We start from the raw sequence: 15,906 nt of genomic DNA, 5'->3' as shown, positions 1-15,906 counted from the left end.
TTGTGCCTGCGGGTGACAGAGCTGCACCATATGTGCATATTAATTGTGGGCACTGAACAATTTCCAGTATTGGCCGACTTTCTGCCCCACTACCGGCCAGTGGGTCCACAACTGAACAGCTGAGTCCTATTGCATAATTAGACTGTGTGTGTATGAAGACCTGTGTTTGGCTTTATATATTTGTGCACATCACACGAGTTTGTATCTTATATGGGTAAGGGATGCACACTCGCTTGTTATAGCATGTTTTTCACATTTTTTTTTATGTCAGTCATGTTTGTATACTGTGCATGTGTGCACTTTTATTTTTTTATATATACATGTATGCAAAATGTTTTGGACTCTCACAAACCCCTCAACTCCGCCAACATATCCGTTCCATATTGTTTAAAGTGTACCCATCATCTACACACACAGCATAGGCAACATATAATGTGGGCTCCACCAATTTTCAGAGTGTAGGCAGCCATTTTGTTGACTCAGTCACTAATCATAATTGAAACAATTAAATGAATAGGTTGCATTGTTCCGAATTGATGATCAGCTCACAAAATGGCTGTCTCTATCGTGCCTAATTTCTAAACATTCACATATGTATGTAATTTAGCCACACACGAGTGGCCATATTGGACAGAATTAACAATCTATAAATCAGGAGGAATAGATGTATCCCGTGAGGCTCCATTAGTGGAGTCAGGAGATAATCTAACACACCAGGCCTAGCCAGCCTGTTGCTCTCCAGCTGTTGTGAAACTACAGCTCCCAGCATGCCCTGACACAGTTTTTCTAATAGGAAATGCTAAAACTGTGGCAGGGCATGCTGGAACTTGTAGTTTCACAACAGATTGAGAGCCACAGGTTGGCCAGGCCTGTAACATAGTAATAGTTTCCAGACAACTGCATTATGGATAGATTTAAATAGTTTTCGGCCGTATTAAGTGGTTGGTGGAGCCCTAATAAAATGGCCATTTTAGTCTCCCAGATTGATCAAACATCGTCTTGCGTTGGCGTCGCTCGCACGGGTTATTTAACAGTTTTCTCTTTTCTCTCCCTCTCTCACAATTGACATTACGCTGGGAACTGGATTCACTGGTGAGTTAGAGAAATGTGTTTACTATTATTATGCCTTTAGCCGCAGTCTTGGTGGTCAAGCAGTTTACTATTTGCTACACAAAGTATATAAATCCAAAAACACTGAAGTTATATCAGTGCATGGGAACTTTAACATTATACGTCTAACTTGTATCTTCTCTTATTGTTTCTGTGCAGACCACAGAGGATGTTTGGGACATATTTTAGAGTTGGCTTTTACGGTCCTAAATTCGGGGACTTGGATGAGCAAGAGTTTGTGTATAAAGAGCCATCCATTACCAAGCTGGCTGAGATATCACACCGCCTTGAGGTGAGCGGAGGGATTGCAGCTGCTGTTTGCACTGTGCTTTTGTAGTTGGTGTGTGGATTAGTGCGAGTGAGAAACCCCATAAGTATAGGTGTGTAATGTCTCCCCTGTCTGCTTCCAGGAGTTCTACACCGACCAGTTTGGAGAAGGGACGGTTCAGGTTGTAAAGGATTCAAATCCTGTGGACAAAACTAAACTTGACCCAAACAAGGTGAGAGAGGCCCCACTGTGGCGGCCATTTTGTAGGCTGAACCAATTTTTTTTCAAATGGGGTCCTTAATAAATTCATTATAAATATATGACCACACTGGGGACATCTCATGAATATTGGTTCACTTGACAAAATGGCTGCCTCACCTGTGTGTGCTAAGAATCAGTGACCTCACTGCTGCCTAATCAATGCTTCTGAGGTCTGAGTTATATCCGTAGGGGTACTGGCTACTATAGAATTGATAGACTACATTCTCATGAATAGTAGTGCATTACACAAAATGCGGATGGAATTTAATACGGAGATAAGTTTCCGACAGGTGAAAAGACGCAATCGGCGATACTAGCTTTTCGTTTCGAATTGAATATGGCCCTTAATCTGCTACTTTTATACCAATACCTTTGCAACAAAAAATACTCATCTTAACTACAGAAGTTAGTACATTGTTAGCGGATTAAGACGCAAAATTTGCAAAAAAAAAAGTACTCAGTCCATGTCTAAGTGGCAAATAATGTAGACATTCTGAACATGTTCACATACTGAATGGAGATGTCATCATCCAGAATGATTTGACACTAGTAAAGATTACCTTGGTCTGCCCCCCCTCCTTCTGCACTGTCCAGCCCCATGCCCTATTTCCACTGATCTGCCTCTCCGCTCTGACTGCTGCTTGTCAAAAACCAATACCACATGCTACACACACACACACACACACACACACACACACACACACACACACACGCTCCACTCCATCTTGACCTACTCTCCACACCCTCCCATGCTCCAACGCGTGCTGTCACCTCCCCTCGCATAGTCCCGCTCCCCCTTCCTGGTGGCCAGCTGGTTCATCCTCTTCTACGGCTATATGTCTGTCCTGTCTCCTTCGCAGTTGGGGCTCACACATGGTGGAGATGGGACATACCTTAACGAATAATTATATAGATTAGTGTCAACATTCTGAATGTCGACAATGATAAAACTGGCTAAGAAATGTCCGTCTGATCGCTCTCTTCATAGGGATTTGTTGTTGATCCACTTTTCCATATACTCAAATTCAGGCATTTACCATGCATGTTCCCCTGTAGCACACACATGATCTGTTTTTTACCTTTTCTGGTCAGGCCTACATCCAAATTACTTACGTGGAACCATTTTTTGATACATATGAACTGAAGGATCGGGTCACCTACTTTGATAAGAACTACAACCTCCGGACTTTCCTTTTCTGTACTCCCTTCACACTGGATGGCCGGGCGCATGGGGACCTTCATGAGCAGTACAAACGGAAAACCGTTCTCACCACATCTCATGCGTTTCCCTACATCAAGACTCGGGTCAATGTAATGCATCGAGAAGAGGTAAGAACAGTGGGCAGGCTAAGTACATAGAGAAAGGCAGGACGCCCTGAGAAGTGATTGGGTGGGAGTGCTTGATTTTCAGATCGCATGCCAAGGCTTTATAGGGAGGTCAGATGGCGGGTGAACGTATTGAAGATGTTGACTGAGTGCCACCAGGAAGTTTTTGGCTGTCAGTAATTCTATACACTTACTGTGTTTGCCAGGTGGTGCTAATTCCAGTTGAGGTTGCCATTGAAGATATGCAGAAGAAAACTCAGGAGTTGGCATTTGCTACCCACCAGGACCCAGCTGATGCCAAGATGCTACAGATGGTTCTCCAAGGCTGTGTGGGAACAACTGTAAACCAGGTGATAGAGATGAAGCTACTACTCTGTGAAACTCTAATATTATACCTAGCATAGAACAGTATTATCTGATAAGGTTGGCAAACTGCCATCTTACATGGGTGAAAGATAGACTATGGCCAAATTAAACATTTAGCTACATGAATAACTTTATTGTAGAAGCTTTCACGGCTATGTTTTTTGTCTCAGGGACCCCTGGAGGTGGCTCAAGTGTTTCTGTCTGAGATTCCAGAGGATCCCCGTCTCTATCGATTCCACAACAAGCTGCGACTTTGCTTCAGGGATTTCACCAAGAGGTAAAGACGCAAAGGGAAAATGTGGTTGGTGTTTAACTTTAAAGAGGGTGGGGTGATAAGATGAAGGCATTGATTACAGAGTTTATTATGAGTGCCCAAGAAGGCAGTGTGAGAAGAAAAGACGCTGAAGTAGTGTGGCGAGGTGTCCTAGGTGGCGATGGTTGAAAAGGAGATTTCCAAGGAGGCGATGGCTGGAAGTCAGGTACCCAAGGAAGGGGTAGTAGGGAGGAAATGGTGGCAAGTGAGATGCCAAGGGAGGAAATGGCAGCAAGTTAGATGCATTTGGTGGTGATGGCAGGAAGAGAGATGCCCATGGTAGTTATAGCAGGAAGTGAAATGCCCAAGGAGGAGATAGCTGGAAATCAGGTGCCCAAGATTGGGATGGCTGAAAGTAAGTTGCACAAGGATGTGATGGTGGGACTTGAGGTGCACAAGGCGTGAATGGAGGCAAGTGAGGTACCCATGGTGGTGATGACAGGAAGTGAGATAATGAAGGATGAGATGGCTGGAAGTCTGGTACCTTAGTAGTGTATAGCTGAAAGTAATGTGCACAAGGAGGAGATGGCTGGAAGTCAGGTGCCTTAGTAGTGTATGGCTAGAAGTATTGTGCACAAGGAGGGAATGGCTGGAAGTATTGTGCACAAGGAGGGGATGGCTGGAAGTGATGGGCACAAGGAGGGAATGGCTGGAAGTGATGGGCACAAGGAGGGGATGGCTGGAAGTGATGGGCACAAGGAGGAGATGGCTGGAAGTGATGGGCACAAGGAGAGAATGGCTGGAAGTGATGTGCACAGGGAGGGGATGGCTGGACGTGATGTGCACAGGGAGGGGATGGCTGGAAGTGATGTGCACAGGGAGGGGATGGCTGGAAGTGTTGGGCTCAAGGAGGGGATGGCTGGAAACAATGGGCACAAGAAGGAAATGGCTGGAAGTGTTGGGCACAGGGAGGGGATGGCTGGAAGTGATGGGCACAAGGAGGGGATGGCTGGAAGTGATGGGCACAAGGAGGGGATGGCTGGATGTGATGGGCACAAGGAGGGGATGGCTGGATGTGATGGGCACAAGGAGGGGATGGCTGGAAGTGATGGGCACAAGGAGGGGATAGCTGGAAGTGGTGTGCACAGGGAGGGGATGGCAGGAAGTGTTGGGCACAAGGAGGGGATTGGCTGGAAGCGATGGGCACAAGGAGGGGATGGCTGGAAGCGATGGGCACAAGAAGGAAATAGCTGGAAGTGTTGGACACAGGGAGGGGATGGCTGGAAGTGGATGGGCACAAGGAGGAGATGGCTGGATGTGATGAGCACAAGGAGGGGATGGCTGGATGTGATGGGCACAAGGAGGGGATGGCTGGATGTGATGGGCACAAGGATAGGTACAGTATATTGCAGCAGATGAAGACCAGAGAGGGGTATGAGTAATAAGTACATAGAGTAATGGAGGGAAGGAAGGCATACTCTGAATAGTAGAGAAAAAGGTGGGTATGTTTAGATGAGAGGGGCACAAAAGAAGGGGCAACTGAGAAAAGTACATGGAGTAGACACAGACAAAGGATGGATGCCAAAATTAGGACACAAATGACACCAAGAGGTTTAGTTGCCAGTGAGGGACATTTAGTAGAGCGGCTATAAGTGACAAAGAGGGGGCCTCATACAATGCTGCTGGTGGCCAGAAAGTGCGTGGGTTTACAGCTTGATTACTCCTGGGGCAGAGTAGTGGTGGGTACAGACAAGTTGTGTAAGATGATGGTGAGATGTGGTGCACAGTCTGACCTATTTACCTAGGTGTGAAGATGCCTTGAGGAAAAACAAAACTCTGATTGGACCAGATCAGCGGGAGTATCATCGTGAGCTGGAGAGGAATTACCAGCGTCTCAGGGAAGCCCTCAGCCCTTTAACATCTCGCAAGATCCCACAGCTGTATACTGATCTGCTTCCTCACACAAGTGCCAGGTACACACAGCAAGTGCTTTTCTCCAAGTAGTGCAACTAACACTTATACACATAAAGCACCTGTGTCCTAACATGAACATATTAGATATATACGTCCACAACAGGCATGATATGTTTATAAATATGCTGAAACATACAGTATTTACCCATTTTATTTCAGGGACTCTATAACCCGAACCAGCCTACGCAGGATTGAACCCTGAGAAGACCAGGATGCCTTATTGACCCAGAACCTCTCGGTCATGCCACTAGAGGGCGCTCAAGATAGAAATACAAATACAGACTTTGGTGACGACAGAACAGGATTATTTAAATTCCAAAATGTTTGTTATCGCCTACAAATTTGTATGTGCACAGGGACTGTGTATAAGGAGGCAGGGGAAGAGCTTGGTTAGAGCAGCTTAGTCTGCGATTTGTAGCATAAGGATGGGTCAGGTGAAAATACAGCGAACATCTGCTAGATCTAAGATGTAGGGGACGAACAGCTGTGGCTGCGATGTGGAGGGAGCGGTAGGAGAAAGTTAGCCAGTGCTGAAATGTGGAGGAAGAGGAGGGGAAGGGCAGTCAGGGCTAATACACACAGAGGTAGAGGAAGGGTAGGGGGGGGGGGGCAGTCAGGGCTGATATGCAGAAAGCTAGGGGAAGGGCAGTCAGGGCTGATATGCAGAAAGCTAGGGGAAGGGCAGTCACGGCTAATACACACAGAGGTAGAGGAAGGGGGGGGGGGGGGAGTCAGGGCTGCTATGTGGGGGGGAAGGACACCCAGGGCTGATATTTGGAGGAAGAGAAGGGTCAGGGCTGCTGTGTGAGTGAAGGGCAGTCAGGGCTGATATTTGGAAGCAGTCAGGGCTGCTGTGTGAGTGAAGGCCAGTCAGGGCTGATATTTGGAAGCAGTCAGGGCTGCTGTGTGAGTGAAGGCCAGTCAGGGCTGATATTTGGAGGAAGAGGAGGGGAAGGGCAGTCAGGGCTGCTGTGTGAGTGTAGGGCACTCAGGGCTGATATCTGGAGGAAGAGGAGGGGAAGGGCGGTCAGGGCTGATATTTGGAGGAAGAGGAGGGGGAAGGGCAGTCAGGGCTGATATTTGGAGGAAGAAGAGGGGAAGGGCAGTCAGGGCTGATATGTGAGTGTAGGGCAGTCAGGGCTGATATTTGGAGGAAGAAGAGGGGAAGGACAGTCAGGGCTGATATTTGGAGGAAGAGGAGGGGAAGGGCAGTCAGGGCTGATATGTGAGTGTAGGGCACCCAGGGCTGATATTTGGAGGAAGAGGAGGGGAAGGGCTGTCAGGGCTGATATGTGAAGTGAAAGGTAGGGGAAGGGCAGTCAGGGCTGATATGTGAGTGTAGGGCAGTCATGGCTGATAGTTGGAGGAAGAGGAGGGGAAGGGCAGTCAGGGCTGATATGGAGGTAGGGGAAGGGCAGTCAGGGCTGATATGTGAGTGTAGGGCAGTCATGGCTGATATGTGGAATGAGAGGTAGGGGAAGGGCAGTCAGGGCTGATATGTGGATTGAGAGGTAGGGGAAGGGCACTCAAGGCTGATATTTAGAGGAAGAGGAGGGGGAAGGCAGTCAGGGCTGATATGTGGAATGAGAGGTAGGGGAAGGGCAGTCAGGGCTGATATTGGGAATGAGAGGTAGGGGAAGGGCACTCAGGGCTGATATTTGGAGGAAGAGGAGGGGGAAGGCCAGTCAGGGCTGATATGTGGAATGAGAGGTAGGGGAAAGGTAGTCAGGGCTGATATTTGGAGGAAGGGAAGGGCAGTCAGGGCTGATATTTGGAGGAAGAGGAGGGAAAGGGCTTCAGGGCTGATATGTGGAATGAGAGGTAGTGGAAGGGCAGTCAGGGCTGATATGTGGAATGAGAGGTAGGGGAAGGGCAGTCAGGGCTGATATGTGGAATGAGAGGTAGGGGAAGGGCACTCACGGCTGATATTTGGAGGAAGAGGAGGGGGAAGGCCAGTCAGGGCTGATATGTGGAATGAGAGGTAGGGGAAGGGTAGTCAGGGTTGATATTTGGAGGAAGGGAAGGGCAGTCAGGGCTGATATTTGGAGGAAGAGGAGGGGAAGGGCAGTCAGGGCTGATATGTGGAATGAGAGGTTGGGGAAGGGCAGTCAGGGCTGATATGTGGAATGAGAGGTAGGGGAAGGGCAGTCAGGGCTGATATTGGGAATGAGAGGTAGGGGAAGGGCACTCAGGGCTGATATTTGGAGGAAGAGGAGGGGGAAGGCCAGTCAGGGCTGATATGTGGAATGAGAGGTAGGGGAAGGGCAGTCAGGGCTGATATTTGGAGGAAGAGGAGGGGAAGGGCAGTCAGGGCTGATATTTGGAGGAAGAGGAGGGGAAGGGCAGTCAGGGCTGATATTTGGAGGAAGAGGAGGGGAAGGGCACTCAGGGCTGATATTTGGAGGAAGAGGAGGGGAAGGGCACTCAGGGCTGATATTTGGAGGAAGAGGAGGGGAAGGGCACTCAGGGCTGATATTTGGAGGAAGAGGAGGGGAAGGGCAGTCAGGGCTGATATTTGGAGGAAGAGGAGGGGAAGGGCAGTCAGGGCTGATATGTGGAGTGAGAGGTAGGGGAAGGGCAATCAGGGCTGATATCCAGAGTGATAGATAGGGAAAGGGTATGGATAAAACATAAGGGCGATACTGGGGTTTAGATACGGAAGCGTGGGAGGATTCATAATGAAGAGCACACAACTCTGTAAAGTATAGGTGTCACATGTGTTTGGTGCCTCCTCTATCTTCCGTTTCTGAATTCTATGAGTAGATGTATGGTTATTATTTTGCCTAGTCAGAAATAATTGGAAAGACATTGAATGTTTAGTCTGTGAGCTTAGTTTGGCTTAGCAAGTCTCAGGGAAATTTGAACACATAGACTGCACTAGTAATGGCAAAGGCCGGCTGCTGAATGCTGTCACCTTTTCTATAGCCATGTGGCATTTTAATCAAGTGTCTGTTATGCATCCACCGCATGAGCATTTTTAGTGCAGGATGTTGAAGCACCAAACAACCAAAAATAGTCAATTAATGACTGATATATAACACTACAGGAAGATCATTTCTGTTTAGCAATCAGACAGCCATTCATTGTGTAACATCACTGCTAACCACATCTGTCCTGCTCTCATAATGTCTCCATATTTATCATGTTCTCTTACAATGTTACTATACTGTCACTGTGCTGCTCTGTTCTCCACCTGGTCTGCCCTGCAGTCATACACTGTCACTGTGCTGCTCTGCTCTCCACCTGGTCTGTCCTGCAGTCATATACTGTCACTGTGCTGCTCTGTTCTCCACCTGGTCTGTCCTGCAGTCATACACTGTCACTGTGCTGCTCTGCTCTCCACCTAGTCTGTCCTGCAGTCATACACTGTTACTGTGCTGCTCTGCTCTCCACCTAGTCTGTCCTGCAGTCATACACTGTCACTGTGCTGCTCTGTTCTTCACCTGGTCTGCCCTGCAGTCATACACTGTCACTGTGCTGCTCTGTTCTCCACCTGGTCTGTCCTGCAGTCATACACTGTCACTGTGCTGCTCTGCTCTCCACCTGGTCTGCCCTGCAGTCATACACTGTCACTGTGCTGCTCTGCTTTCCACCTGGTCTGTCCTGCAGTCATATAGTGTCACTGTGCTGCTCTGTTCTCCACCTGGTCTGCCCTGCAGTCATACACTGTCACTGTGCTGCTCTGCTCTCCACCTGGTCTGTCCTGCAGTCATAGACTGTCACTGTGCTGCTCTGCTCTCCACCTGGTCTGTCCTGCAGTCATACACTGTCACTGTGCTGCTCTGCTCTCCACCTGGTCTGTCCTGCAGTCATACACTGTCACTACACTGGGTCTGCCCTGTATTTGTACAGTGTCACTCCAGTGGGTCTGCCCCAAACTTAATCTGTGTCCTCCACTGTGCCAGCCTGTAGTTACACAAACAGTCACTCCATCTACTCTGCCCTCCCTGTAATCAAACAGTGTTACTGCACTAAGTCTGTCCCTTTGTCATAGTGTCATTTCACTGGATCTGTCCCGCTGTCTTACAGTGTCAATGCACTGAGTCTGTCCCGTTGTCATTCAGTTTCACTGTACTGTATCTCCCTTGTTGTCTTACAGTGTCACTGCACTGGGACTGACCTATAGTCCTAGTTTTACAACACTAAATCTGTCCTGTTGTCATACAGAGTCACTGCACTGGGTCTGTCCCATTGTCGTACAATGTCACTGCACTGGGTCTGTCTCGTCATACAGTGTCACAGCCCTGGATCTGTCCCGTTGTCATACAGTGTCACTTCCATGGGTCTGTCCCGTTGTCGTACAGTGTCACTGCCATGGGTCTGTCCCGTTGTCGTACAGTGTCACTGCCATGGGTCTGTCCCGTTGTCGTACAGTGTCACTGCCATGGGTCTGTCCCGTTGTTGTACAGTGTCATTGCACTGGGTCTGTCCCGTTGTTGTACAGTGGCACTGCACTGGGTCTGTCCCGTTGTTGTACAGTGGCACTGCACTGGGTCTGTCCCGTTGTTGTACAGTGGCACTGCACTGGGTCTGACGTGCTGTCGTACAGTGGCACGGCACTGGGTCGGTTCCATTGTCACACACTGTCACTGCAATGGGCCGGTCCCATTGTCGTATACTGTCACTGCACTGGGCCGGTCCCGTTGTCGTACACTGTCAGAACTAGTGCAGAGATACTGTATAATCGGACTGGCCCATTATACACTGTCACTGCACTGGGCTGGTCTGATTATACAGTGTCACTGCGCTAGGTCTGTCCTGTTGTCATATAATGACTGTTGTTTCATAGTCCAACTTTGTAGCACTATTTTATTGTAAATGTTATTTTTGCTCTGTCAGTGTATGGACTATTTTTGTAATAAAAGTCATAATATGTATTTATTTAATTATAGTTCTTGTGTACTGTTATTAAAACCTGTTTTTACCATTTCTTTTATATACTATGTTAGTGTATATATGATATGATTTATAGAAATAGTGGCTTTGAAAAGTACACTAAATATGAAAAATGCTAAAAAAGAAATGACATGTACATAAGTATTCACAACTTTTCCTCAATACTTTGTTGATGCACCTTTGGCAGTTTCACTAGGAAACTAATATCACAAAGTGACAAAATGGCTGCCTCCGCTGTGAGTGGGTGACAGGTGCACTTAAAATGGACGTGATCTCTACGAATTAGCTGAGCGGCTATTCGTTAGAACAAGAGAATATTTATTGGTCTGTAATTATAACAGAATTTTCGTGTTCCTGTTGGGTTTTGCTATTACAATGAAGGCAGCTTAATTGCCTCAGTTATTACTTAAGCTTCTAGTATTCCATTGTGGAAATAAAATGCAGCAGCTGCTGTATCCTTTTATATAGTCGTAATTACGGTGCCCATCATGCCGCAGTTATTTTACCATGTTGAACATGTTAATTGCATCTTCAAGCGCGCCGATCTGGAAAGGGGCGGTTTCATCACTCCGTCTGTGCAGAACATAAAGCCGGTTATATCAGCAGTATATGAATCACTGGCCTGACGTCTCCTGGTATAAAGATCAGACACATTCTTGGCCCCATCTTATTGAATCTTCAGTGATAACAATCAGCTGACTCTGTTTATTCCTTATAATGAAGAAGTTGCTCAAAGAGACCAATCGGCTTCTGCCATTTTATAGACTGTGCTAGATAAATGATAGCTAGGAGCTGATTGGTTGCTGTGAGCAACTTCTCCACTTTATCTCTCTCGAAGGTTTGATGCATCCCCCCCTTGGGTAAGGTTCTGATTCTACAGCACTACCGCTGAGCAGTATGTTGGCGCTATATAAATAAAGGTTAATAAAAGATAATGGGCGAGATGCAACATGCATCACATTCTGTAAGCAATGGATCCCTCTCAGGGATGTCTCAGAAAAGAAGCCCATAGGCTTCTATTAGGCAATGCTATCTTTCTACTTCAGGGTCCATAGGGGGTCCACAGGGTTGACCTTGGGGTATAGCTGGATCTGGATCCACGGGCACCACGCAGTTAAAGCTTTGCTGCTCCCAGGATGCACTTGGGTCCGTCCTCCTCTATACCCCGGCCACAGGCACCTCAGTTTTAGTTGGTGCCCGGCCGGAGTCGGGTCACCCTGCGCAGTGGGGCTGCATAAGCAGCCCCTAAGCTTTATTTTCTTATTTTTATTACGAAGATTTTATTTTATTTTTACTGTTTTCAGAGCGGCAGCATCAGACTGTCCATCTGGACGTCTACGCTGCCGCTCCAACAGCCCCGCTGGCGCTGCGACGCCGGTACTGATCCGGGGATCGCAGCGGGACCCCGGAGTCAGTACTAGAGTGGCTCCGGGACCTCCCAAGGACTGCTGCCGGACTAAAGGGGCCAGGTAAGCCGCGTGCAGCGCTGTCAGCGCTGCACGTGGGGATAATGCAGTCTTCATGCCGCCGCTCTCTGGGGACAGACCGGCGGCGCTAGTAGCGGCGGCGGGCTACACCTCTTCAGGAATACCCCGCGTGACCGCTGGCCCCCGGGGTGTAAGTACCGGCGGGGAACCGGCTTCCCCGGGGGTTTAGTACTAGCAGGGGAGGCAGCCTTCCCTGCTTCAGCGCTCCTCCCCTCAGCCCAGCGCGCCTTCTCTCATGTGTGCTGGCGTCGCTGGGCTGTTATCTTCTGGCCACTCCTCCTCAGAGCTCTCCGGCGGCCATCTTCCTCAGGCAGCATCGCAGAGCTCCCAGGCAGGCTTACAGTGGACCACTCCCCCTGCGTACCTCTCCCCTGATCAGGACGGTGTTCGCAGCGCTATAGCCCTCCCAGACACTGAATCTGGGAGGTTGATTGTAGCGGAAGGTGCAGTGAGTAATACTTCTCTGCATGGTATGTGACTTTTGCTAGTGCTGCTGTCTGTGCTTATTTTCTACTTACTGTCAGCTTTTTACCTATCCCTTCCCTTCTCCTACGGCCCGCAGGTGCGTGGGGGAGGGGTGTTCTTTCTGTGTACCTCACTTATATAAATCTACGTATTTGTGAGGTCCGTCACATACTGCGGTGTGCTCCTCAGTACCATATTGTGGGCTGTTTGGGTTGCATACTTGGGAGTGCGTGGGTGTTATACGCCTTACCTCGTTTCGGTGAGACACTTTTATTGCAAAAAAGTTTGTGTCATGTCTGATGAGGGGAATGAGCGCTCCGAGGCTCCTGTGTTGTTTTCCTGCCGACGCTGTTCGGCAGGGGTTGACGGGGCAGATTTGTCTCAGGACGGTCAATCGCGGACCGACTTGCGGTCCCGACTGCGGCCCCTTTTAGGGCGTTGCCCCAGCCTACCGTTCCCCGGGTGTGACTCGTCTGGTGCAGTCTCCTCCCGGGTCTCAGACTGTGGGTCCTTATGCGGGTTTGCCGGTATACGTGCAATCCCCCACGGTGCCGCAGCAGTCGATGGTACCTTTTCAGGGGTATCCTCAGGCAGTACCCCCGCCTTGGGTGGACGTCCTCTCCAGCTCTGTTCAGAGTCTGGCGGCTTCGTCATCGGCTTTTCAAAATATGTTGCACAGTGATTTGCCCCCACGGGCGTCCAAGCGTTCCGTTCCGGCTTCACTGGCGGCTCAGTTCACGGACACGGACGTGTCTTCGGATGACGGGGAGATCCATGAAGACTCTGACTCGGATGCCGGGGCCCAGGAGATGGAGGCTAAGTCTTCCATTAATGTGCCGGCATTGGTTAGGGCGGTGCGGGCCATCCTTCACATTGAGGAGGATGTGCCCGCCCCCAGGTCAAAATACCCAAATTTTAAAAAGGCCAAGGTAGCTTCGACGGTTTTTCCCCTGTCCGATCAATTGACGGATCATATGGCAGGGGCCTGGCAGTTGCCCAGCAAGAGGTTCCAACCGCAGAAGCGGTTGGCTTCGAACTATCCGTTTCCGGAGGCTCATTGCAGGAAGTGGGAAACTCCTCCAGCGGTGGATTCCCACGTTACCCGCTTAATTAAAAGCGCTAAGCTGCCTTTGCCGTCGATCTCCTCCCTGAAAGATCCCACGGACAGGAAGGTGGAGACTTGTTTGAAGTCTATCTACTCTCTCGGGGGCGGTGGCCCGTCCGTCCATGGCCATCTCTTGGGTGGCTAAGGCCATCGAGAGTTGGGCCAATGCTTTGGAGGATACCTTTCCGGAAGATGCTCCGGAGATCCAGAGAGCGTTGATAGGTCAAATGAGGGATGCGGCTTCCTACATTGGGGAAGCATCGTTAGACGCAAGCCTGCTAACCTCTCGGGTGTCGGCTGCAGCTGAGTCGGCGCGTCGGTCCTTGTGGCTGAGGTCTTGGAGAGCTGATGCTGACTCCAAACAGGGACTGGAGGCCTTACCTTTTAATGGGGAGTTGCTTTTTGGTCCAGACTTGGACAAAATTGTGGACACTCTGGCTAAGTCTAAATCAGCCTTCCTCCCTTCGGCTTCTGCTCCTACCAAGGTACGGAGCTCTGCTTTTCGGTCCTTTCGGGTTCAGGGCAAGGCCAAAGGTCAGTCCTTCCCGAGGCAGTCGACGACCAAGGCCGCTTCTAAGCCCAAGAAGCAGCCCTGGAGTGCCAGGCGCCCTTCTTCCAAGCAGGAAGATAAACCTTCTGCCTGATGGGACGGGCCTCCCTCTGGGGGACCCCAGAGTGGGAGGCCGACTTCTTCTATTTGCCCAGTGCTGGCACAATACCACCACGGATGCCTGGGTTCGAGACGTGGTCTCCCAGGGGTACGCCCTGTCTTTTCGGCACAGACCGCCCCACCAGTTTTTCTGCATGAGTCCTTCTCAGGATACGACCAAGTCTTTACAGATTCAGGAAGCTATAGAGTCCTTGCTGACAGCAGGGGTCATTGTTCCCGTTCCTCAATTACAACGAGGGACGGGGTACTATTCTTCTCTGTTTCTGGTGTGGAAACCCAATGGTTCTCATCGCCCTATCCTCAACTTGAAGTCTCTGAACAAATTCCTCAGAGTTCCCAAGTTCAGGATGGAAACGTTACATTCCATCATTCTGGCGATGGAACGGGGGGATTACATGGTGTCCCTGGATATCCAGGACGCCTACCTCCATGTTCCCATAGCACCTTCGCACCAGCGGTATCTGAGGTTCGATATCCTTCAACACCATTACCAGTTCCGGGCGCTACCCTTTGGTCTCTCCACGGCACCGAGGGTGTTCACGAAGATTATGGCGGTCATGGCCGCACATCTTCGGAACCAGAATGTACGGCTACTACCGTATCTGGACGACCTCCTGTTGCTGGCGAGTTCCCCGGAGGTACTGCTTCATCATCTCCACTTGACGGTCGCTTGCCTGCAAGCGCACGGGTGGCTGATAAATTGGAAAAAGTCCTCCCTGTTTCCATCTCAGCGGATGGTTCATTTGGGAGCCCTGCTGGATTCTCATCAGCAAAGGATCTTCCTGACCCCGGAGAAGGTCTCCTCCCTGCAGCTGAGAATACACAGTTGCCTGAGCAGTTGCCGCCTGTCGGTTCATTAGGCTATGAGGGTTTTGGGCTCCATGGTGTCAACATACGACATGGTGGAATTTGCCCAGTTCCATTCCCGGCCCCTGCAGGGGCTGATTCTATCGGAATGGAACGGGTTACCTCACCGGATCCGCTCTCAGTTGCTGGTGTTGTCCCCGGAGGTTCGGCAGTCTTTGGCTTGGTGGCTTCAGACAGCTCATCTGGTCGAGGGGCGCCCCTTTTGGATCCCGGACTGGGTCCTGCTCATGACGGATGCCAGTCTTCAGGGTTGGGGGGCAGTGACTGGCTCGTTGTCACTTCAGGGTCGTTGGTCTGCGGAAGAAGCTCTTCTTCCCATCAACATTCTGGAACTGCGGGCGGTTTATCGGGCCCTGCAGTCGTCTGGTCCCGCTCTTCACGGAAGGCGGTTCAGGTGCAGTCCGACAACGCCACCACGGTGGCGTATATCAACCACCAAGGAGGAACTCGAAGTCGGGCAGCGATGTCGGAGGTGTCTCGCATCCTTGCTTGGGCGGAGTGTCACATTCCAGCGATCTCGGCAGTCTTCATTCCCGGAGTCCTCAATTGGGAGGCGGACTTCCTCAGCCGTCACGACGTGCATCCCGGGGAATGGTCGCTTCACCCAGAGGTGTTTCAGCTACTCGTGGACAGGTGGGGGCTGCCGGAGCTGGACTTGATGGCCTCCCGTCACAATCACAAGTTGCCCGTTTACTGGTCAAGGACAAGAGACGCAGGCGCCAGTCTGGTAGACGTGCTGTCGGTGAAATGGACGTTTCTCCTGGCGTATCTGTTTCCTCCGATATCCTTACTTCCTCGGGTTCTGCGGAAATTCAAGCAGGATGGCGGAACGCTCGCGCTGGTTGCTCCGGCGTGGCC

At 50.1% G+C, this 15,906-nt stretch overlaps 1 protein-coding gene across 12 annotated transcripts in view; it reads left to right on the top strand.

The window, feature by feature from the left end:
* The window catches only part of DOCK6 (dedicator of cytokinesis 6), a 112,766-nt gene extending 106,578 nt beyond the window's left edge, over nt 1-6,188 (top strand). For 8 of the 12 annotated variants that reach the window (XM_088462216.1, XM_088462215.1, XM_088462217.1 and 5 more), the window contains 7 exons: nt 1,277-1,402; nt 1,521-1,610; nt 2,732-2,968; nt 3,172-3,315; nt 3,502-3,608; nt 5,390-5,557; nt 5,718-6,187. In XM_088462216.1, coding sequence (XP_088318342.1) covers nt 1,277-1,402; nt 1,521-1,610; nt 2,732-2,968; nt 3,172-3,315; nt 3,502-3,608; nt 5,390-5,557; nt 5,718-5,760 — 915 coding nt within the window. In that variant the 3' untranslated portion in view covers nt 5,761-6,187. Of the gene's footprint in view, nt 1-1,276; nt 1,403-1,520; nt 1,611-2,731; nt 2,969-3,171; nt 3,316-3,501; nt 3,609-5,389; nt 5,558-5,717 lie in introns of all 12 variants that reach the window. The other 4 variants (XM_088462213.1, XM_088462209.1, XM_088462218.1 and 1 more) reach the window with 2 other exon arrangements.
* Nucleotides 6,189-15,906: the final 9,718 nt, after the last annotated feature.

The sequence above is a fragment of the Taudactylus pleione genome, unplaced genomic scaffold, assembly GCF_031769625.1.
Source record: "Taudactylus pleione unplaced genomic scaffold, aTauple2 ptg001161l, whole genome shotgun sequence".
Taxonomy (NCBI): domain Eukaryota; kingdom Metazoa; phylum Chordata; class Amphibia; order Anura; family Myobatrachidae; genus Taudactylus; species Taudactylus pleione.
This window is presented reverse-complemented; position numbering and strand designations above follow the sequence as displayed.